General features: G+C 41.8%; 1 protein-coding gene and 1 long non-coding RNA gene across 5 annotated transcripts in view; one reads left to right on the top strand and one right to left on the bottom strand.

The window, feature by feature from the left end:
• The window catches only part of ADAMTSL1 (ADAMTS like 1), an 872407-nt gene extending 849344 nt beyond the window's left edge, over positions 1–23063 (bottom strand). For all 3 annotated transcript variants that reach the window (XM_072841474.1, XM_072841475.1, XM_072841477.1), the window contains exon 1: positions 22950–23063. In XM_072841474.1, coding sequence (XP_072697575.1) covers positions 22950–23036 — 87 coding nt within the window. In that variant the 5' untranslated portion in view covers positions 23037–23063. The remainder of the gene's footprint in view (positions 1–22949) is intronic.
• On the top strand, positions 820–11478 carry LOC140640927 (uncharacterized). 2 transcript variants are annotated; one of them, XR_012037528.1, is made up of 6 exons: positions 847–937; positions 1814–1973; positions 7261–7431; positions 8334–8474; positions 9876–10062; positions 11263–11478. It is a non-coding gene; the product is annotated as an uncharacterized lncRNA (long non-coding RNA). The 2 variants fall into 2 exon arrangements; XR_012037527.1 differs by lacking the exon at positions 1814–1973 and having other exon boundaries at positions 820–937.
• Positions 23064–23942: the final 879 nt, after the last annotated feature.

The following is a 23942-nucleotide window of genomic DNA, read 5'->3' as shown; positions in this document are numbered from 1 at the left end:
AAATGCTCGACTTATGCACACACCCCATCTCAATTAGAGATGAGTGCACACAACTACTTGCTGGATCCTATGAAAATTTTAAATTATATTTCAAACATTTAGGCTTTAACAAAGAACATTTTTTTCCAAGCATATTTTCCCTTGGTTTTTAAACCCATGTGTATTTTAAGGGGGAAAAAAAGAATCCATCTGTTTCTGATTCATTTATGCTTAACTCATCAGAATATCACTGGAGAAGAGTTATCGGGTGTCCACGTCACTTTCCTCCCTCCTTAAACTTCTATTACTTTTCTTCTTAAAAGCAAGCAGGTGTACTTTGTCACAATTAAACAGATAGGAATTGTAAAATATTATCACTTTTATTCAAATCTCAAGATCCATGTGTTTTAAAAGAAAGCATTAGAGTCTCCCTCTTCTCCTAATTTCTAGTTACATGATTTTGTTGGTAGGGGTGATTTTTTTTATCTTAAGCAAGAAAGAGATGAAGAAATATAATACAGCCAACAATTTTAGTAGGCGAATTCTCAACTAACCTCAATTATCTTCATCTTTTATTAGAAGATGTGCGTGAATAATGATCAAACAATGGAACCTAAATCAACAAGTAAAACAATTCCCCCAACACACAAAGGATTAATATTGCCAAAGTTTCTAAGTTTGTTTAAAAATAAGAATTCCTTTTTTCCCCCATAAGAGAACTGATACACAATAAAAGATCTGAACTCCTGGTCAACCCATCAAAATTAACTATAAGGGATCTTAGTCTAGCACCACCTACATTTAAAAGGCAGGATAGAGTAGAAGAGAGAACATGCACTATGAAGTCAGAAAGGTCTGAATTCCAATTTAGCTCAACCTTTTACTGCTTGCTAATTAACACCTAGGTCACTTTCATCTTTCCCAACCTGGATCTAAAGCCACTCCTGGAGGAGCAGTTGTGAGTATTAAAGATAAGGCCAACCCAGACCTTGGCTCACAGCAATGTGGTTACCCTTGGTTACCCTTCATCACTATCTTCAACATCATGGTAGGAAAAATGCCTTCCAAGGCTTGATTCAGGTTTTTTAAGCTGAGTAGTCCAAGCCTCTCCTCAGCAGCAGCCACGGCTGACACACAAATAATGATGGACAGGTTGGCAATGGTTACAGCTGCAGACATGGAAGTCAGCATGTCCCGAGGCTAGGAGAGGGCCAGAGGAACAAGGAGCTCTCCTACGACAGTTTCCTGTATGGCCAGCAGGTGTAAACCATGACCATAGGAAAACCATCAATACAGCCCAACCAAACACTCTGCCCTCAGACCAAAAGTCACATGGAAAACATCAAAAAATAATTATAAAACTCACTGCCAGTACCACTGGCAGCTCCTCACTCTTCAAGCGAGTACTTTAAAGTTTATTTGTAGAAGGGGACTAAAGCTGGCCAATTTCTAGCAAAAGCCCATCCATGCAGGCAGTGGTTGGGTTGGGGAGACATTTGGCAATCAGAAAGGGTGGTACCTGCCTGGAAGTCCTTTGCCTCTGGTGTTCCTGTTTGGTGGAAAATTTTAACATAAAAGCTGGCAAAGAGCAGGTATGAAAGGGGAGAGACCTCAATATAATTTAACAGGTATTTATGACCTGAGTGGTACTCTTGCCTACATGCACAGATTGTTAGGACTAAAAAAGCCCTCAGAGATCAATCCCTTTGGTTCAGCCCCTTTCTCTTTACAGATATGGAAGGTAAAGACTCACAGAGGTTATGGGGTTTGTCTGTGGTCATAATGCTAGTTATGTGGTTGAGTCACCACCCAGCCTGTGTTCTTTCCCTTGCAGGCTCTGGATGAGAGAAGACTTGGTCATTAACATGTCCCCTGACATCTGTGAACTTCTATTAACTTAGGGGTTCCTTCTATCTTTTTCTGCTATTTCTATGGTGCCAAGGAGTGGGGGAGATACCCCACAGAGTTAAAGATAAAAGAATCATAATTGAGAAGTGAGTCACAGTGATTTTCAAAAATGCACAAGACCATGAGAATTTCAACTATTTTGTTGCAAAGGGGAAAGATAAGTCTGTAAAAATTATATAGAATACAAGAGTCTCAGATGTCAATTCATTTCAAAATATTTTTTTAATTTAGCAAATAGCAAGAAAAATTAGAAAAACTACCTTAGAAAAACCACCTACACACTCATATTTGTTCCCAAACCAAGGAAGTAAAAATGAGCATAAAGACAATATATTCATCTTGTTTTTATAAACACGTAAATATGAAATTCAAAGCCTTGAGATAGAAGATGCCTCCCATGTTGAGGAGCAGAAATGAAGATGGTTACATGATGACCAATGTGGCTGGAGAACAGTAAAGATGGAGGAAACTGGTATGAGAGGATTAGAGAGGTAGTCAGATGTCGAGGGCATTATAACCCATTTTAAAGCATTAGCACTTGCTCTCAGGGAGATAGGAGGGCATTGGAAGGTATTAAGTAGAGGAGTATCTGACCTGGTCTAACAGGATCAGTGGGTGCTGCACAGGGAAGATACTAAAGTAGGTAAGCATAAACTGAGATGATGTGGCCAGCACTTTCCCAATAATCCAGGCAAATAGGAGATCATTTGAACCAAGATGGTGATGTTGAAGATTTAAGAAGTGACTTTCATCTGCACTTATAAAACAAGGAGCTCAGAACATTACTAGTGAGTGTGCAGTGTGACAGAAATAGAGGAGTCAAAAACAACCCCAATGTTTTTAACCTGAGAAAGTGACAGGATTGAGTTAGCTTCCAATAAGATGGGACTGTCTATGGGGGAAGCAGCATATTTTGCTTTATTATTATTATTTTTTTTTTGCAGGGAGGGGGATCAGAAGCTCAGTTTTACATGTTATGTTTGAGATGCCTATTAAATATTCAAGTAGGAATGCTAAGTAGGTGGTGAATAGAGGAGGATGAAGGTTAGGAAAGTTGTATGCTACAGGTACAAATCTGGATATTGGAATCTAATTTGCAATTAAAGCCATGATACTGATTAAGATTACCAAGAAGTGAATGTGGAAAGAAAAGAGTTTCCCTGATCCTGGAGAAGCAGGGAAACAGAAGAGGAATAAACCCATAGGAAGAAGAAAAGGCGAATGTATTGTTCTGGAGGCCAAGTGGTAAAAGGCTTCACAGGAAGAGGAAGCGATCATTTGTGTTTTAATGTACAGAAAAGTGGAGAAAGGAGTGGTAAATGAAGGTGCAAATCATATAAAGAGAGCTTTAAGTACAGCAGAAGTAACAGGATGTCTATGGGCTGGTGGGAAAAGTCTAGCATATAAGTAAAAAAGGAGTAGGAACAAGAGAAATCGGATACAGAAAAGCAGATAATTAGAGCAGTATCTTTGAATGAGGAAATGGGGATGAGATCTGGGACATCATTTGGAAAGACTGGCTTTTGTTAGGAGAATGGATGGTTTACCCATTACAAATGAAGAGAAGGTAAAGTATGTCAACTAGATGCAAGTGGGTGGAGAAATGTGGAAATTTTCTTCGGATGGCTTTTATTTTCCCAATTAAAGAAGCTATAAGTGGGGAGAAGGAAGATATTGTGAGAGGTTTGATAAGAGAAAAGCAGCAAAATGTCAATTTGAGGGAGTGGGAGAGTGGATAGATAAGGGGAATATAGTATAATTGCTGGCCCTTTGAAGTGACCACACCCAGCTGCATAGGTACAATGAACTTGGGGGAAGGTTTAGTCAACTGAGTGCATCAAGGGAGGAGAAAAAAACTGAGGGGGTTGTAATGATGATTGGCAAGGCATCTGAGCTGGCCCAGGAGGGAAGTCAGGTGAATGAGGTACAGTGAAAGGGTGGTAGGAGTAAGCACTTACAAGTCTCAGTAGAGTTGAAGAATTATGACATCAGGTATTCTAGAGGAACCAAATTCAAAAGATAGGAGTAAAGCTTAGAAAGTAAAATCCTTGACACTGAGATTATGTCGAGATTATTAAATTTATTGTTAATGCCAAGACTTTGATGCTATCTAACCAACAAATCCACAATAACCCTGCTCTGGCCACCACACCCAGCTTTTCATTAGTTTCAGTGATGATAGTTACAATGCCTTGCCCTCAGTCCCAAAGAGCATGTAAGACTCATCATTAATGGCACAGACTGTCAAGGTCATAGCCATTCCTACTGCAGGGAAAGTAATTTTCACTGCAAATAATATCTTAAAGAATAAAGAACAAGATGATATGAAACAGAAATGACTTGAAGCAAACAGTTCATCAAAAATAAAACAGAAGCAAATATCCTTGAGGTGAAGTGCTTTTGATGAAGATCCAATGAGTGGCCACAAGATCATTCAGAAACCATCCAAGGGTGTGGTAGACTGATAATGGCTCCCAAAGATATGTCATGCCCAGGGATGAGAGAAAGAGTCTTTGCAGATATGTAGTTAAGTTACAGATTTTGAGATGAGAAGACTATGCCATCACAAGAGAGGCAGAAAGCAGCTTGACATGTGCAAAGAAGATGGTATAAAGACAGAGAGAGGTACTGGAGTGATGCAGCCACAAGCCAAGGAATACCACAGAATGCCAGCAACCAGAAGCCAGAGGAGGCAAGGAACAGATTGTTCCCTGGTGTCTCTGGGGGGAACAAGGCCTGCTGACACCCTGATTTGGGGTTTACTGTCTCTAAAGATGTGAGGATATAAATTTCTCTTGTTTTCTTTTTTTTTAATATTTATTTATTCATGAGAGACACACAGAGAGGCAGAGACACAGGCAGAGGGAGAAGCAGGCTCCATGCAGGAAGCCTGATGTGGGTCTCGATCCTGGGACTCCAGGATCACACCCTGGGCCAAAGGCAGGCGCTAAACCACTGAGCCACCCAAGGATCCCCATTTCTCTTGTTTTCTTAAGCAACTTAGTTTGTGGTAATTTATTATAGCAGCCAAAATATACTGATAACTTAATCTCTGGAGGGTCTACTAGGCTTGATGCTAGATTGGGCACTTTGGAAAGATACAAGATGCATAATAGGACTTAGTTCTTGAAGATTTTAACAATCGAGTTTGATGTGGAAAAAAAAAAAAAGTCAATCAAATCCAGAAAATAAGAAGTCAAGCCCCTTGAAGAAATGGGTTTTGAAACGATCCTATGTCAGGTCACAAAACAAAAGGAGTTATTCAGATTAGGGATTCTTGAATAAATTCCAAAAAGCTAGTACTTTATATTTGTTTCAAAAAATACAACATGGAGAGTATTTTAGTTATGATGACCTGACCACTTACATTGCTGTATTCAAAATGCAAACATTTTCTGGAATAGCCTGCGTGAAAGGGAACCCACCAAACACAGAACAGACTTACCAAATGAATGAAGTAAATCCACCAAACACAGAACAGACTTATAAAATGAATGACATAATTTGGTGTCATCTGTCCCAGCTTCAGAAATCACCCAAGAAACTAGTGACTTTACATAGGAGGCACCTGTAAAAATCAGAGCTAGAATCTTCCATGCCTTCAACCAAAACCAAGCTTACCCCTACGAAAACCTCCAACTGAAACAAAAGCAACCAGTACACAAAAATTATAAGAGATATACACTGTCGCTGGCAAGCCACTCAATGTCAAGTTCAGTCATTTTCTATTCCCCCCTCAAAAACAGCTTCAAAGAACCACACGCCCAATATTCAGGTTTATCTGCTCCACACCCTGGACACTCTTTGCAGCAACTGATGGGAAGGTGGCAGACGGCCCTGGAAGTGCCAGCCCAGCTCCCAGCAGATGCTGCGCTTGCCTCATTAACAGTGGCAGCTAAAGACATAATCAAGTCCAGCTGCAGGGAAAGAGAACTGCTTGAGCTCATGGTTGGCTGACAGGCTCCCGAATTCCCACTCAATGAGCATTCCTCTGAACAGTCATCTTCTACTCGCGGGATGACCTAGAACAAAATCCAGCAGGGAAGGGCATGTTCCCAAACACAGAGACGTTTAAGGCTCTTCACAGGCAGATTCAAATTAGACGTAACTGCAGGACTCCTGCGGTTGCCGGGATCCCACAGAGCCATTTCCACCCAGCTTCTACATGGCTACCTTGCTCTAAATGAGACCGTTTGGGGTAAAACCCAGGAGAAATGAGTGGCCACCACTTCGTGGCATGTCAGTACCACTGTGAAGTTTTAACAAGCTGTGAAACCTTGGCCTTGGGAGGCACCTGTCCAGCTCTGGTCCTGGGTGGAACTTCAGCACAAACCTCTTTAGTAATCCTACTGAGGCAGCAGGAAAGATGCCAGTGTGACCTTACTGGCCTGCTTCAGTGGTAATGTTTGCCGCTGCCCCCAACTTTCTGATAATGTCAATCCAACACTTTCTAGCTTCATCGGAAGCTTAGAAAGCAGGACAACAGGGGTGCCTCGGGGGCTCAGTTGGTTGAACGACTGACTCTTGATTTCCCACTCAGGTCATGGTCTCGGGGTCATGGGATCAAGCCCTGACTTGGGCTCCCCCTAGGCACGGAGCCTGCTTGAGATTCTCTCTCTCTCCTGCTCCCTCTGCCCCTCCCCTGCTCTCTCACACATGAGCGTACTCTCTCATGCTTGCTCTCACTCAAGGAAGGAAGGAAGGAAGGAAGGAAGGAAGGAAGGAAGGAAGGAAGGAAGGAAGGAAGGAAAAGCAGGACAACACTGATCTGAATCTGTACCAGATGCAAAAGGAAAAACACAAGAACTGAAAGAAGCACGAGGTGGAAAATGTTTACACTTGTTAAAAAACATCCAATTCACCAAATAACTTGTTTGAAATTTTAGAATTTAAGTTGTAAGCCTCCAAATGCTGCTCTTCCTCCCAGCTTCTTGAAAGGTAGATGACAGAGGTCAATAGATGACAGAAGGGGAAAAAAAGAACAAGTCTCCAGAGCTCCCCAGTACAACCAAATAGGAGTCACACTGCAGCCCTCCTAGCCACCCAAGCTCTCCATTCATTCATCCTTGTTTTCTTTCTTCCTTTCTGCCAAGGACAGCAGTTGAGAGAGGCTCACAAACCGTGCAGGAGAGAAATGCCCAGGCTCATATTTCTGCTCCCATCACACAGCGTGGGTTAGAACTGGACACCTGCAGGACGGCTGGGTCAGCTCTGGCCCAGAGAAAAGTATAGGATCACGATTGCATAGATCAATTACAACCGCCTTGTAGTCTTACGAACCAGACATGCAAGAGACCTTTTTTTTTTCTTTAAACAAACAGACACTATTTGATTAACAGCCCCATGGAATGGAGAACTCATTCTTATTTGTAGGTCATCAAAAGAAATAGGACTTACCAGGTGACTGAGGAACTGAAAACAGTCCACTGGCAAAAAGGCTCCATTTCATGAAGGCCAATGCTGCCAGCCGCCAGCCTGACATTCAGCTGACAAGATGCTAATCTGCACTATCACAAACACAGCTGGGCAAGAGAGCCTGGGAAGGTTGGTTGTGGCATGGCAATAAATTTGGTTCAGTTTATTGTATATAGTGCATTTCTAATTCATAGCCCATTTCCACCTTTCCCTCCCCCAGTCCATCATATCTAATCTTCTAATTTTGAAAATTATAGGGGAGAAACCTCCAAAATAAAACTCACATACTCCTATTTTTCGTGGTTCCCTTTCTCTGAGTCTCAGACTCCTAAGACCTCTAAGTTACTGACAATGATTTATAAACACACACACGTCTAGACATCTACTACACACTTGCACATGTGTGACTTTCCAAGGGCACTGTGGCAAAGGCCAGCTTGTGTTACGTCCCAAGTTCACAGTTGTCCTCCCCACCCCCAGCCTCCCTGGCTAGGGGGTACAGCCACATGACTGACTGGATTCTTTGGTGGGATCATAGGGATAGGGATCCTCCTGGAGGTTTGAGTCTCATCAGGAACACAAAAAATGGACGTGGGCAGAAGTGATACATTCCACTCCTAAGATTACCCCAAGAAAACCTCCCATGCAGTTCTCAACATTCTCTTCCCCCTCGGTCACCTGGTCATAGGCGCCAGGGTGACCTTGGAAGCCACACATTAAAGACAGCACAGGCTACATCAGAGCGATCCCTGGATGACTGCTTGCAACACAACCCCCACCCACCTTTCAGCCCTGCCAACTGGATTTTATGTGAACAACAAAAAAAAGCACTATTTTATCAAAACACCAAGATTTCAGGATTTTACTGTTACAGCAGTTAATATTTAACTGGTACACATACGTGGGTGCTGCTGTGATTAACAAGGTATGCATTCATTTTATTTCTCATTTTCGTAAGGACACTCAACAGGAGTGTATACACTCATGTAAAGAGCAATACCAAGTTCAGAGGTGTTTTTTCCTCACTGTAGATTTTCCTGAAAAACCCTTCACTGACTGTTTTCAGCTATCCAGGCACTGAACTAGATGTGACATATACGGAGGAAAGTAAGTCAGTCTATGGCCTCAAGCTTACTGTATACTGGGATGACAGACACACAATAAAAATACAAGTAAGTACATCACTACAAATTATAAGTGCTTGAAGCAAATAGGGCATCATGAGAGAGTCACAAAAGAGACCTAACAGACTGGGGCAGGGAGAGTGGAGGGACAGGTTCTTCAGGGGAAGGGACATGTAGCTGAAGAACAGATGGATGAGTGTAAATTAATTAATTAAAAATAAAGAGCCCTCCAGCAAAGAGAACTGTGCAAAGGCCCTTAGGTAGCAACAAGTTTGATGCCCTTGTAGAACTGAAAGGAGGCCAGTAGCCAGATAGTAGTAAGCAAGGGGAAGTGGAGGGGAGGTGGGGGGAGGGAAGGGGAGACATGCTGGGAACTATGCAGGGGATGGATCTTGCCAGGCCTGGATGACTAGTAAGGATTTTCAATCTTAGTCTAAAGCATATATTCTCAATGGGGGTGATCATGCCAAGTGGATGAAAAATTGGGGAATTCTGGGAATGGGGGAGTAAAGGATACTTCCTGATAGCAACGGTTTGAAGACAATACAACGAGTCCCTTCAAAGTGTCACAGCACGTGAAAACAGTTTATGCATGGTATTAAATTTTTATGGGGGTAGTGGGGGAATAAGAGGAAGTATTTTAAAATGTCTAAAAAGAGAGAGAATAATAAAAAAAGTCTCAGAAACACTGATCCAAAGCCAACAGGAATCGGCTGAAGGTGTTAAGCAAGAGAGTGCCACAACTTGATGTTCATTTCTAAAAACTCAATCAGAGTTAATATTTTTGTGCTAAAAAGTCATATTAGAAAAGTTTAGAAACCACTATTCATTTTAGAAGTTACAGTTAATTGGTATTAACCCACTAAGATCATGTAATCCAAGCTCTCCATTGTAGAGATTCAAAAAGAAAATGAAACTCAGAAAAGCTCTGTAACTAGTGTGTCCAAAACCATGCATTAGCAATTAGTATGCAAAGTTTGGATCCTATTCTACTGCTTTTTCTTTCAGCACTGTTCCCAAAATTCTACTCTGCTCCTGCACACTCTGTGCTGTACATGCAACTTGTTTGCATGGCTACATTTTACATGATGATTCATATTGACCACACTATACACAGTATTTGAGTCAGATATACAAAAAGAAAGGAAATGTAATTTTCTGCTGTGTTCCTAGATTTTGTAGAGGAAAAATAATGTCCTAGCCTTATGCTGTCACCTATCTTGAAAACTGTCAGGATTTGCAGATTACATACAAGACCAAACACAAGAATCCATTAATCTGTTGACTCAGTTAAACACTTAGGGGGTAGTCAAAGTTTGCTTACCTTTTGTTGTGACCACTGGCAGAAGATTCTCAAAATGAGAACATTATTCTAAATTAAAATACCTGTTAACTGGTCTGAATAGCAAACTAGAAGTCTGAAGAAGATGCTGCTTCTCTTTTATACAGAAAAAAAAGAAGCCTGTATAAAACAAAATGGAACACCAATATTCATAGTGGCACTATTTGCAATGGTCATATGTGGAACCAACCCAAGGGCCCACCGATAGATGAATGGATAAACAGAATGTGCTACATTTGTAAAATGGCCTATTATTCAGCCTTAAAAAGGACATTCTGACACATACATCAACAGGTATGAACTTTGAGGACATCACACTAAAAGAAAGAAGCCAATCACAAAAAGAAAGATACTGTTATGATCCCACCTGTATAAGGACTCTACAGTAGTCAAATTCATAGACGGAAACGAATAGTATGGGTGACAGGGGGGATGGGAGTAGGGAGTTGTTATATAAGGGGTATAGAGTTTATTTTGCAGAACTATTTTGCAAGAGTTCTGGAGATGGGTTGCATTACAATGTGAATGCATTTTAACACTACTGTACTGTATAATTAAAAATGGTTAAGATGTAAATTTGTCAACATGCATTTTACACTTCTAAATTTTTTCAAATGTTAGTGAATAAGTCAAGGTAATTTAAAGCAGTGATTTTAGAAAACTTCTGTCAGGAAACAAACATCTAGGCATCTTGGTAGTCCCAAAGTCTGGGTTCATGGCAACATTACATTTTCAACCCTCTTTAATTTGAATTGTCTAATAAAATGTCAGCAGAAGTGATATGTAGTCACTCTGAGTTGGAAGCATTTGACTGGCAGGGGAAAGCAGAGCAAGTCACTTCTTTCCCTGCCCTGGGGGCTAAGGAAGCATGCTGCCTCCCGTGTGGATCCCAAGTACCAAACCCTCCTGACAATCCACAAGGAATTTGAAGCCTGAAGGGGAAATACACCTTTCCTATGTTAAGTCCCTATGATTTGGGGGGTTGTTTGTTACCATGGCATAATCTAGCCCATTTGGACTAATAATACACAATTTTATAAGGAACAGGAGAATTTGAGAATTTGAATTTCAGATTATATCAACAAATATTCTTTAGTAGTTTAAAAAACCCCTTTATTTCTCTGTAACTGATTTCTGAAAGAAAATACACAATTAGTACTCTTCATGAAATGTACAAGATGTTTGACAATGACTATTAGCAGTGAAGAAAACTTCTTTCTTTTCCACACATAGTACTACATCATAGACTCTGCATGACTCAGTGCAGAGTATGTGTATATTTTGTTTGGCTGGTTTGTGATAGAGATGGGAAGAACATCCTAAATAATAGGCACATGAAACATTTCCTTCCTCTCCTCCAAGAACGTAGCAACAGTTGCTACATCACACTTGGGTAGAGAAGGTGTTCAGCAGCACGTACTCTCCCTTTCATCAAGTGTCAAGTTCCTGGATGCTGTGGACGATTTTCTAAATAAGTATCTGTTAATCTTCCAGGGGCATGATGACTCGAGGAGAAAAGACACAGAAGCCAGCTTCCAGCAGGTTACGTGCGGGGGGTAAGGATGGAGGGTTTCCCTCCACCCCCACCCCCCATCATTCCTCCCTGCAGGCAGAGTGACAGAGACCCAGAGCTATTCCCAAACATCTGAAAACCATTTATAAAAAACTGAGGTTACTACAAATAAAGACGCTTCAAGCTGGTGGTTCATATCTTTAGTTCATGATGTAACTAGACACTAAAATAATAGTGTATGCTCTGGTGGGAAAATCACCACAAACAGTCATGAGATGTGTGGTCCACTCCCAGTGCTCCCACTAATAAACTGGGCATGTCGCTCGACTTCTTAGGACTTTATTTCTCTCTTCCGTAAATAGGAGAGACCAAATCAGTGTCTTCCAAAATATGGCTTTTGGTCCAACTATATCCGAAACTTCTATGGGTATATGTGTCAGGAGGAAGGGGTACCTCACAAAAGCAGACTCCTAGGACCTATCTTTCACCTACTGCATGAGAATCTGAGAGTGGGGCCCAGGAATCTGCATTTTAAAGCTTCCAGGCTTTTAGCTGCACAGCTCTAGTCTGGTGATCTTTGGTGACTAATGCATGATAAAGTTTGTGACCTACAATACGAAAGACTTCCTAAGTCTTCTTCTGGCTATATAATCCCATAGCCAAGAGCAGAGCCAAAAACAAGTATGTAGCTCTGATACCACCCATTCCATCCTCCCACACACACACATTTTTTTTAAATGTATAATGTTCTAGAGCTCATCCCCATGTCAAACCAAATATTAAAGCTGATAGGGTATTACTAACTATTGAACATGATTTCCCCATTTGCTTCACCCCATCTCCATACTCCACCACAAAAGAGACCAAGCCCAATTATACCTTAGAGAACACATTTTAATACCACACGTGATATTTTAGGGCCAGATCTTCACAGCATGGTAGCTCTGTGTTTTCTCATAAAACTGTCTCCAAACATCAAAATTTGTAAGACAATAAAATATTTCTGTGCTGTCTTTGTGAGCAAATAGGTTTGGCTGTATATATTTAGGCATAAAATGGACAGTAAGTTCATTGAAAGATTAAAAACGAAAAGAGAAGCATGAGAATGGAGAAAGTACCTATTACCACATTTGACAACTAGCAGGCAGCCGGTAAGCACTCATTTCCTTTCCTGAAGAAGTCTGACTCCTCGCTGCATAGACAGTAAATCCAGGAACTAGAACCTGGGTCTTTAGACCTCAGGTCCACCATCTTTTTTGTAAAACTGACCAAAGTTTTATATATGGTGGGAAATCTATGAGTCTCTAAAAAGTGCGTCCAATAACTAGAATGAGTTTTAATGGTGTGTAGAGATGGATCAGGACAGGAAAATAGAAAGAATGAAAGAAGAAAAATAGCACTAACGTTCAGCTCAACGTGGTAGATTGAACACCATATTTTCTCTATTCCCTCCCAAATGTCCGCTAAAATAACAATAAATAAATAAAGATGACAAGAGAACTGGAAAGGAGAAAACAGCAGATAAAAGATGCCAATAAATTTTGGAATATGGAAAATTTGTGGAAGAATTGTTACTGACTTAGCAGAATTCTGATTGCAAAGGGATATAGTGATGAGAAGCAAGACCACTTGGCCTGTAAAACTCCAGAAAGGCTTTAGACTTGGAGGCATTTGGTCCTGCAAAAAAGTGTGTGTGGGGGGTGAAGCTTTGGCTACAAGTACAAATACTGGTTGAAACCTTACCTAAAGACAACTCTGTTGAAAAACAAATATGAGAAAATCTTTCAAAAGTGTAAAAAAGAGGGGCGGGGGATACCTGGGTGGCTCAGTCTGTTAAGCATCTGCCTTCAGTTCTAGTCTTGGTACCTCTTCCCTGGCTCATATGTGCTATCTCTCTCACTCAAATAAATAAATAAAATTTTTTTTAAGTATAAAAAATTTATTTTGTAAACTTAAAAATCCACTACAAAAAAAAGTATAGAAAAAATAATAAAGACAAGAGAAAAGATCTTTAAAAGATAGATGGTTCATCCAGAAGGTTTAATAACAGGAGTTTCACAAAAAGTAAACACCTGAGGTGCCAGTAAAGAAATTATCAAAGTGGGGGATCCCTGGGAGGCGCAGCGGTTTAGTGCCTGCCTTCAGCCCAGGGCGTGATCCTGGAGACCCGGGATCGAGTCCCACATCAGGCTCCCTGCATGGAGCCTGCTTCTCCCTCTGCCTGTCTCTCTGCCTCTCTCCCTCATTCTCTGTGTGTGTCTCTCATGAATAAAAAAAATCTTAAAAAAAAGAACTCATCAAAGAAATATGAAAACAAACAAACAATGCCAAAAAGGGCATTGATATATTCAGGAATGGTGAATTTAAATAGCCCACACCAAGGCATAGATAGCATCATGAAACTTTGGTTCAGTAACTGGCAAACCATGCATGGCCCATGGTCCAAATCTGTCCTACTGTCTGTTCTGGTAAATAGTTTATTGGAACACAAGTTCATTCATTTATATATTGTCTATTGCTGCTTTCAGGCTACAGAGGCAGAGGTTCCGACAGAGACAGTGTGCCTACAAAGCCTAAAATATTTTTCTTTTTCTTTTTTTTTATTTTTTAAGATTTTATTTATTTGTTCATGAGCGACACACAGAGAGAGAGGTAGAGACACAGGCAGAGGGAGAAGCAGGCTCCATGCAGGAAGCCTGACGTGGGACTCAATCCTAGGTCTCCAGGTCACACCCTGGGCTGAAGGTAGCACTAAACCGCAGAGCCACCCAGGCTGCCCAATATTTTTCTAAGAGAAATGAAAACATATCCACACAAAAACTTCCACATGTATTGTCACAGCAGCATTACCCATAATAGCCTAAAGGTAGAGACAACCCAAATGTCTATCCACAGACAAATGCATAAACAAAATATGGTGTATCTATCTATACAACAGAATTTTTTCAACTCTAAAGGAATAAAATAAGGATATATGGTACCACTTGGATAAACAGTGAAAGCATGCTAAGTGAAAGAAGCCAATCTCAAAAGCTTACATATGAAAGCTTGATTTCATTCATATGAAAATCCAGAATAACGAAATCTACAAAGAAAGAAAATAGATTATTGGTTGCTTGAGGCTGGAGGAGGTGGGCAGAAAGTAGAGGTGTGATAATTTAAAGGTACAAAGTTTCTTTTTAGTGGAAAGAATTTCTAAAATTGACTCAGGTAACAGTTGCACATCTGTTGATATAATTTAAAAATCTGCGTGAATTGCATGATATGTGCACTTTAAAAAGGTGAGTCATGTGATATGTGAATTACATAGCTCAATAAATCTGGATTTTTTAAAAACAAGATTTTATTTATTTCTTCATGAGAAACACAGAGAGAGAGGCAGAGACATAGCCAGAGGAAGAAGCAGGTTCCCTGTGGGGAGCCGCATGTGGGACTCGATCCCAGGACCCCGGGATCATGCCCTGAGCCAAAGGCAGATGTTCAACCACTGAGCCACCCAGATGTCCTTCAATAAATCTGGATTTTAAAAAACGAAATGTACTAGAAAAAATAAAATAATAATATACTACTTGGCCACTGACCATTAGTACTGACCATTAATACTATACTGATCATTCTAGCTCATTAATACTGACTCAGTGTCATATTAATAAAATGTAAAATGTGACAAAACATCATGAAAGAATGGTGAAAGTAGAATACAAAAGAGAATTAAGAAATCATATCATAATAGAAATCTAATGGAATATGGAAAATCATAGTAAAGGTATAAGGACTATGGAGGTAATTATCATATGAAAAATCTCAAAGAATTAAAAACAATTATCTAATACTAATATAGACAAAGCAAAGCTAGAGCATAGGCTATTACTAGGGATAGAGAGGTCATTTATTAATGAAAAAGAGGTCAATTCACCAAAAAGACATAATAATTCTAAATGTTTATGTACCTAATAATAGAGTATCAGATAAATAAAAGAAAAACTGATAGAACCACAAGAAGAAATAGACAAATCTACAATAGCATAGGGAGATTGTAATATCCCTCTCTAAATAACTGATACACTAAATATATAAAAATCAGTAAATATACAGAATATATTTCTAACCAACTGGATCTAATTGACATTTATAGAGCAGTCCACCCAACAACATCCAAACCAACTAGGAAAACTTAGAAGATACAAATATATAGAAAGATTATTTCTCTATGAATACACATAGAACATTTACCAAGACAGATCATACTCTAGGCCATAAAACAACTCTCAATAAACCTAAAAGGATTCAAGTTATTTCAAGTGCGTTCTCTGAGCACACTGAAATTAGAAATCATTAACAATGATATCTGGAACATCTCCAAATATTTAGAAACTAAGCCACTCATTTAAAAATATCTATAGTCGAAGAAGACATCAAAGAGAAGTTAGAGGGACACCTGGGTGGCTCAGCGGTTGAGACTTTGGCTCAGGGCGTGATCCTGGAGTCCCATGTCAGGCTCCCTGCATGGAGCCGGCTTCTCCCTCTGCCTATGTCTCTGCCTCTCTCTCTCTCTGTGCCTCTCATGAATAAATAAATTAAACGTCTTTTAAAAAACAAAGAGAAGTTAGAAAATATTTGGAGCAAAAGAAAAATGAAAACAAATGTATGGTATGCCAATAAAACACCACCAAGGAAAAATTTAGATCACTAAACACCTATATTTAAAAACATAAAAAGCCTCCTGTCAATCACCCTAGAATGCGCCTTACAAAATTAGAAAAATAGGACCAAACAAAATACAAAATGGAAGAAAGAATAAAGATGACAGAAGAAAGGAGTAAAATAGAAAACGATGGAGAAAATCTATGAAACTAAAACTGGTTAAGACATCTATAAAATTAATAAATCACTAAGATTGAACAAAAGAAAGAATAAATACCCATTATCAAGAATAATAGAGGATATAACTCCATATTCTAATAATATCTTAGAAATAATAAGGAAGCATTATGAACTACTTTATGCCAATTAATTCAACAACTTAGATGAAAGAAAAACTCATGAAAAACACAAACTACCAAAGCTAACTCAAGATAAAATAGATTACCTGGAGAGCCCTCTGTCTATTCAAGAATTTAAATTCATAGTTAATCTTTATACTAAGCCAACTCCAAGCCCAGATGGCTTCACTGTTGAATTCTACAAAACTTTAATGAAGAAATCAGGCACAACTCTTCCAGAAAACTGAAGGAGGAATATTTCCCAAATTATTCTGTGAGGCTAGCATTATACTGATACTAAAAACAAAGACATCACAAGATAACTACAGACTAGTATGCTTCATGGACATAGATGCAAAAATTTGAATCAAAATTTAGTAAACTGAGTCTAAAGAATTCTATTTTTTTTTTTAAGAGTGAGAGGGAGAGATTGAACAGGGCTGGGAGGGGCAGAGGGATGGGAGAGAATCTTAAGCAGACTCTACTACTGAGCATGGAGCCAAACTCAAGCCTCAATCTCACAACCCTGAGGTCATAGCGTGAGCCAAAATCACAAGTCAGTTGCTTAACCAACTGAGACACCCAGGCATCTCTGTTTATTTTTATAATCTTTTTCTTTTTTCTTAGAGATGGCAAGAGAGAGAGGTGTAAGGGAGGAACAGAGCAAGAGGGAGAAAGAGAATCCCAAGAAGATTCCTGCTGAATGTGGAGCCAGACATGGGGCTGGATCTCATGACCCTGAGATCACAATCTGGGCTGAAATCAAGAGTCGGAAACTTAACCGATTGAGCCACCCAGGCGCCCTTAATGATATTTTTAATGAGGATTAATATATTAATCACCAAACAGTTTTCCCAGAAATGCAAGGTGGTTAACGTCTGAAAACTCAATGTAATTCACCATATTAACAAATGACAAAGGAAAATTCATGTGCTAATTAGATCCAGAAAAAGCATTTGACAAAAATCCAACATTCATTTCTAATAAAAACTGTCAGCAAAGGAAGAATAAAATGAACCTCCACCAACCTGATAAAGGGCATCTACAAAAAAACATATACCAAACATCATAATTAATGGTAAAATATCAATTTTTCCCTAAAATTAGGAAAAGGCAATCAGTATTCTAATTGGTGTTATTAAACAAGAAATTTAAAATATCCAGATTGGTAAGGAAGAATGGTTTTTATTTCTATGACACAGTCATATGTGCAGAAAATCTGATGGGATATAACAAAAAGCTACTGTAACTAATAAGCAGGTTTGATAATGTTGCAGATTATGCAAAAATCACTTGTTTTTATATACTAACAAGAAATAACCAGACACAATTTCTTAAAAACAGTGAAATTTAAAAGAGTACCAAAAATGTTAAATACTTATTATATTTTGACAAAAATATGTAAGACCTGTATACAGAAAACTACCAGATATTGTTTAGAGAAATTAAAGACTGAAAAAGATAAAGATCATAAAATTCAAATTGTTAGGAGGCTAATTCTCTCATAATAGATCTATAGCTTAGAACACCCCAAATGAAATCCCTGCATGTATTTTTTAATTGGCAAGTTGATTCTAAAATTCATATGGAGTAGCCAAGTCAAAATCCTAACATCCTTGAGAATGAAAGACAAAGTTGGAAGAATGATGCTTTCTCAGTTCAAGACTTATGGCAAAGCTACAGTATTAAAGATAGTATTTAACTGGCATGGCAAGAAACATATAGTTCCCTAGAATAGAGAATCCAAAAGATAGACTTACTCATGTATGGACAAATGATTTTCCAGAGAATTGCAAAGGCAATTCAGTGGAGAAAGGAAAGTCTTTGGAAAAAAAAAAAAAAAAAACTCATGCTAGAAGGGGCACCAAGTGGCTCAGTCAGGTTAGCATCTGACTCTTGATTTCTACTCAGGTCATGATTTCAGGGTAGTGAGACCAAGCCCTGCCTTGGTTCCACTGGGAGTCTGCTTGAGATTCTCTCCCTCTACCAGTCCCCATCTGTGCATTCTGTCTCTCTCTCTCTCTCTCTCTCTCTCTAAAAATAAATAACTTTTTAAAGAAATGCTGGAACTGAACATCCATAGGCAAAAAATGAACTTAGGTCCTCATCTTATACCACATACAAAGATTAACTCCAAATGGAATGCAGATTTAATGTAACACATAAAACCACAGAACTTCTAGGAGAAAAATTCTGTGATCTTGGGTTAGGCAAATATTTCTTTAAAACAAGAAGAAACAGGGCAGCCCTGGTTGCTCAGTGGTTTAGTACCACCTTCAGCCCAGGGTGGGATCCTGGAGACCCTGGATCGAGTCCCATGTCAGGCTCCCTGCATGGAGCCTGCTTCTCCCTCTGCCTGTGTCTCTGCTTCTCTCTCTCTGTCTCTCATGCATAAATAAATAAAATCTTTTTTTTAAATAAATAAAACAAGAGGAAACATACAATCTACCAAGAAACAATTCAATAACTTCAGAGTCATCAAAATTAGAACTTCTGCCCATCAAAAAAACACAGTCAAGAAAATGAAGACAAGCCCACAGACTGGGAGAGAGTATCTGCAAATGATATATCTGATTAAAGGACTGATAGTCATGATATATATAAGCATTCTCAAAATCCGGTCAGAAAACAACACAGGAAGAAATGGGTGAAATATCTGAATGGAAATTTTGCCAGAGAATACATATGGATTTTTAAATAAACCCAGGAGAAAATGTTCATTAGCATTTATCATTAAGGAACTACAAATTAAAACCTCAGCTATACTGTACTTACTTGCACAGCTAAAAGACTGACCTCACCAGGTGTTGGCAAGAATGCAGAGAAACTGGAACTCGCACATACTGCTAGTAAGAGCTGAAAATGGTACAACCTCCTGCAAAGTGGACATTTTCTTAAAAACTTAAACATACACCTACCAATGATTCAGCCGTACCATTCCTAGGTATTTACCCAAGACAGAGGAAACCACACATCCACACAAAGACTTGCATACAAATCTTCACAGCAACTTTATGTGACAGCCAAAAATTGGAAACACATTGCCCAAATGTAGGTGAAAGCTGATGGACAACAAACTATGGTATATATACACGCAACCTACTACTACTTAGGAACAGATTACTGATACATGCTACAGCAAGGGGAATCTCCTAATAATTAGGCTGAGTGCAAAAAAGCCAGATCAAATAGTAGGGGTACCTACTATATAGTGACATTGGCATAAAATTCTAGAAAATGCAAACCAATCCATATTAACACAAAGCACATTGTGGTTTGTTTAGTGATGTTGGGTGCAAGGAAGGGTGGCACGGAAGGATTGCAAAGGGTAACCGGGACACTTTGGGGTGATGGTGTCATGGATGTATATAAATATTGAAACTTCAAAGTGCATACTTTAAGTATATGTAGTTTACTGTATGTCGATTATAACTCAAAATAAAACAAAAAAAAAAGGCTATTTGGGGGCATGAGATCTGAGGTGAGGAGAAAGAGTAGAACAAGAATTTGATGTGTTTTCCTATGAGCCCATAATGGTTTTTTCTTTAACCATACAGAATCATCATGGCAAAAATGCAAATAAAAATAAAACAAGAGCAAGAACGACAAGAGGATAATAAAAGATACAAGAAAGTCTTTTCTTTAAGGTCTTTAGTTGAAAATCAGGTGCTCATAAAGGCATGAATTCTTTCCAGCCATCCTGGAACTATTTACTTCATTACTCAATTCCTAAGAATAATGCAATTTAGAATATCATAGTAAATGAAAATATTCAATTTTAACGTTTGAATGAGCTATTGCCGATATGCCATCAAAAGAACATGAATTTGTACTAAGTGACATTTTTAAGCAATAGTAATGGATTTGTGCTGACCTAGCCACAACCCTGTCCAATAACTTTATTTTCACAGTGGATTGCTACAGATGGGTTGCAGAAATCATTAAGTAGTTGATAACCTCCACAGGTTTAAACCATTAATTATCTACTTCCTTACCTGGGAGCAGTTTGAGCAAAGGGATGAACTTGGGTTCAACGGATGAAATGAAATTGATATCAATAAAATAATCAGTTTCATAAGAGCCTAGAGTGAGCTGCCTTCCAATTGCACAGGAAAGAAAATCTTGCAAGTTAGGAGAGTAATTCAGTCAGAACAGAAGCAAAGGAAAATAACCACTGAAAGCAGAAATTCAGTGAGGGAAAAAAAGGAGAAATGCTGGTGTTACAAATTTTTAATCAAAATTTTTATTTGCATTAGGATTGTTCTCTGGACTTTTGGGAAATATAGCTCAGGTGTAATTCAGCTTAGGGAGTCAGAAGCTCTTGAACACAGACCCTCCTTCTACTAGGGCTACGATATCCACACAGAGGTCTGATAACTCTGATAGTCATACTTTCGTGTACTGAGGGCTTTGATTTAAACACAGTTTAAACGATGTATACATTCCAAACAATGTTCAAATCATTTGGCACTGGCTGTGGTTTATAGAATGATTTCTCCTTGATATTAAATAACCTCAAGTTTCTGGTCTACTTAATTCACTGATTAGAAATAATGCCCGTGTGTTTAGATGAGGACATTAAGCCATGTTGCAAGATGAGCTAGCTGCTTCTGCCCGTCGCCTGCATTAACTCGACGGTGTGTTGCATTCCACCAGGACACCGAACCCAGCTACCACTTTAAACTCTTTTTCTATCCCTTCTCTGACAAGTTTAGTCAGGCTTCTCACATGTGGAGAGCAGCCCTGCCGAATGGAACAAGAAAAACTCACTTGGAATTAAACAATAAACCACTTCCAACTCACACCAAAGGCTCAAATCTGCTTTTATCATCTTTATACAGAAGAAAGTTGGTTGAGAAGTGGAAAAGGAAGAACAAGGATGTAATGCTAGGGAAAAATCAGTTTGTCCCGAACATCAAGAGGCACTGAATGAATGATGTGAAGAAGTAGAAAACAACACACACACACACACAAATCCTACAGTATGTGTCTTAGCATCTTCTTTAGCATCTTTGCTGGATTCAAATAACAGATGTGTCAGCAAAATCTCAAGGATAAAGTAAAATACTAACCCCCGTGATTACTTAGAAATAAGACTGAGTCTTTCTGCCCTGGTTTGGCTTAGCTGTCAACCTGCCTGGTGTTGTTGAGGCTGGAAGTACCTTGGAGAACATACACTGACACCCTCCTTCTGCAGATGAGGAAATGGAAGGTTAAGAGCCTTGGCCAAAATGACACAAGGACCCAGCCAGGACTGGATGCTAGATGTTAAGACTCTCTCCTTAGCTTCTCTTAGGCCCTTTACTATTCTCCTTTGAATTTCCTTCTGGGGTCATGATTCTGTCGAAACAGGTCACTGTGAGGCAGGTCATTTTTACACAGTGGTTTTCAACCCAGCTGCACAATGGAATCACCTGGGAGCTCCATAAATTCTGACGCTGGCCTTCACCCCCTCCGCCGAAGGGCTGAAGGATTCTGATGTAATCCAGCTGGGGTGTGGCCCTAGCACAGGGAGTTTCAAGAGCTCCCTTGGGCAATCCTAACGTGCAGCCACCTCTGAGAAGCTTTGCCAGGGAGCAAAGTATTCTGGAAATGAAACTTGCTAATAATTAAGACGAGCTTTGGCAATGGTCTTTCCTACTCCAATCTAGGCAGGTGTTCCTTGTTGAAAATTTCTATCGCTTATTCTCGTGTTCGCCGCTCTCAGCTTCTCCCCGGCTCCAGGCCCTTCTCAACCTGGGCCTCGCTCAGCCTCTCGAAGCTCACCACCACCACCGTCAAGATGACCATTAAGAGATATCGGAAAACAAGTTTCAAAACGTGAAGTAAAAGCGAGGGGAGGAGGGGAGGAAATCCCCCGATTTGGACAAGTCTCCATAAGCAAAACAGAGGAAAGGGAGGCTGTCTGGTCATAATTCCGGCCAAGAGTGTTTGGGCATCTTCCCAGAATTACCCAAGGAGTCGGGTGAAAAGCGAATCTGTGTAGGCTAAATTATGTACAAACTGCCTAAATCGTGAGTTTTAATCAAAAGCTACAGACAGACTCTGGGAGGTGTTAATGCCAAAGACATCACAGGCATCGGAGGTTTGCGGGGCCCCGGCCGCTTCCCTGAGCATCTCCCCCCCAGGGCTCTTGCAGTCATAAACCACAGTCCAGCCGGCTGTGAATTACACGCTCTCCCAGGGCCCTGCTGCTCTGCCTCGGGGCCGGGGCCGGAGCCACCCGCTCCGGAGAACGCCCCAATTCCTACACCCTTCTAGCTCAAGGAAAAACCCCAGGAGCACCGGAGGGGGCGTGGTGAGCCGTCCCAGGGCGCCGCCCGGAGCCTCCTTCCCTCCAGCGCCCAGGCTCCCGGAGCCCCGGTCCTGCGTCTGCACACCTGACCGCGCTCCGCCCCCGACTCTCGGACGCAGGTGGCACAAGTTCACCGGGTCCCGGGAAGGACGGAAGCGAGGAGGAGGTTCCCGGGGCCGAGCCCCACCGGGAAGGAGGGTCTCGGCTAAGGACCGAGCGGAGGAGGTGCGGGGTCGCCGACTCTGCCCCGCGGGGGGCAGGACCCGGGCGCGAGCCGGACGCCGGGCCCGGCCCCCGGAGCCCCAGCCCCGAGCCACCTGTCCGCGGCTCCAGCCGGCTGGAAGGAAGGTCCTAGGAGGGGGAGGGACGCCCGGCGCGCGCGCTGCCTCACCTGTCCCGCGACGTAGAGCAGACACCAGGTGCCGCCGAGGATGCGGGCCAGGAGCCTCGAGCGCCGGGGCGCAGCCAGCCGCGCCATGGTCCCCCGGCCGGCCGGGAGGGGAGTCCGAGCCAGACCCCTCCCTGGAAGCGGCAGCGCCTCCCGCGCGGGCTGCAGGGCTCGGCCGGGGCCGCGGCGGCGGGCGGCGGGCGGCGGGCGGCGGACCGGGGCGGGCGCTGCGGGGCAGGGCTGCGCCGGGCTCGGCCGCGCGTCCTCTGAGCCGCCCCGCGGCCGCCGAGCCCCGCTGCTTTGAATGGGAGCGCGTGCGCTGGGGGTGGGGGCGTTATTTGTGAATGTGCTGCTTGTCTTGGCTCCGGACGGTTCGCGCTCCAACCCCCCCCCCCCGGCACCCCCTCCGGCTCCTGCTCCTCCCCTCCCGTGTCAGCCCAGCAAAGGCGGGAGCGCAGACACCCAGCCGCCCCGGCCGCGACTGCGTGCGCCTTTCGGGAAACCGGAGCGGGGCTAAGCGCTGGCTTCTATTTATTTACCCTCTTTCTAGGGAGGGCCTCGCACCGCACACCTTGGACGCGGGGGGAATCCGACGCCGCCCGCCCTGGGAGAGTGCGGGATGGGGAAGGAGAGGCTCTCCCCGGACGCGGGCGCTTTCCCCGGAACGAGTCCCCGGGGCCGTTCCCTGCGCGCTGTGCCTGGAGCCCCGCGCACCGCGGCCGCCCGGGAACCGCGCGAGGCCTCCGGGGACCGGGGGAGACGCGATGCTGCGGAAACGCTAACCCGCGCGGCGCGGCGCGGCGCTGCCCCGAACTCGGCGGTGTGCGGTCCGCGGAGCCCCGTCCCCTGCGCACGCAGAGCGAGTCTCCCGTGGAGATGCTGGTTTCGGCCCCTGGGTCTAGGGGAAGAGGACTTCGCTGGAAGGCGGCGGGGACCCACGACAGCTGGGTTGGGACGCAGTGAACCAAGGGCCAGTGTCACCCGTACGGAGCCCAA

This window comes from Canis lupus, chromosome 10 (genome assembly GCF_048164855.1).
Source record: "Canis lupus baileyi chromosome 10, mCanLup2.hap1, whole genome shotgun sequence".
NCBI lineage: Eukaryota > Metazoa > Chordata > Mammalia > Carnivora > Canidae > Canis > Canis lupus.
The sequence above is the reverse complement of the archived record's forward strand: the minus strand, read 5'-3'. Positions and strand labels throughout refer to the sequence as shown.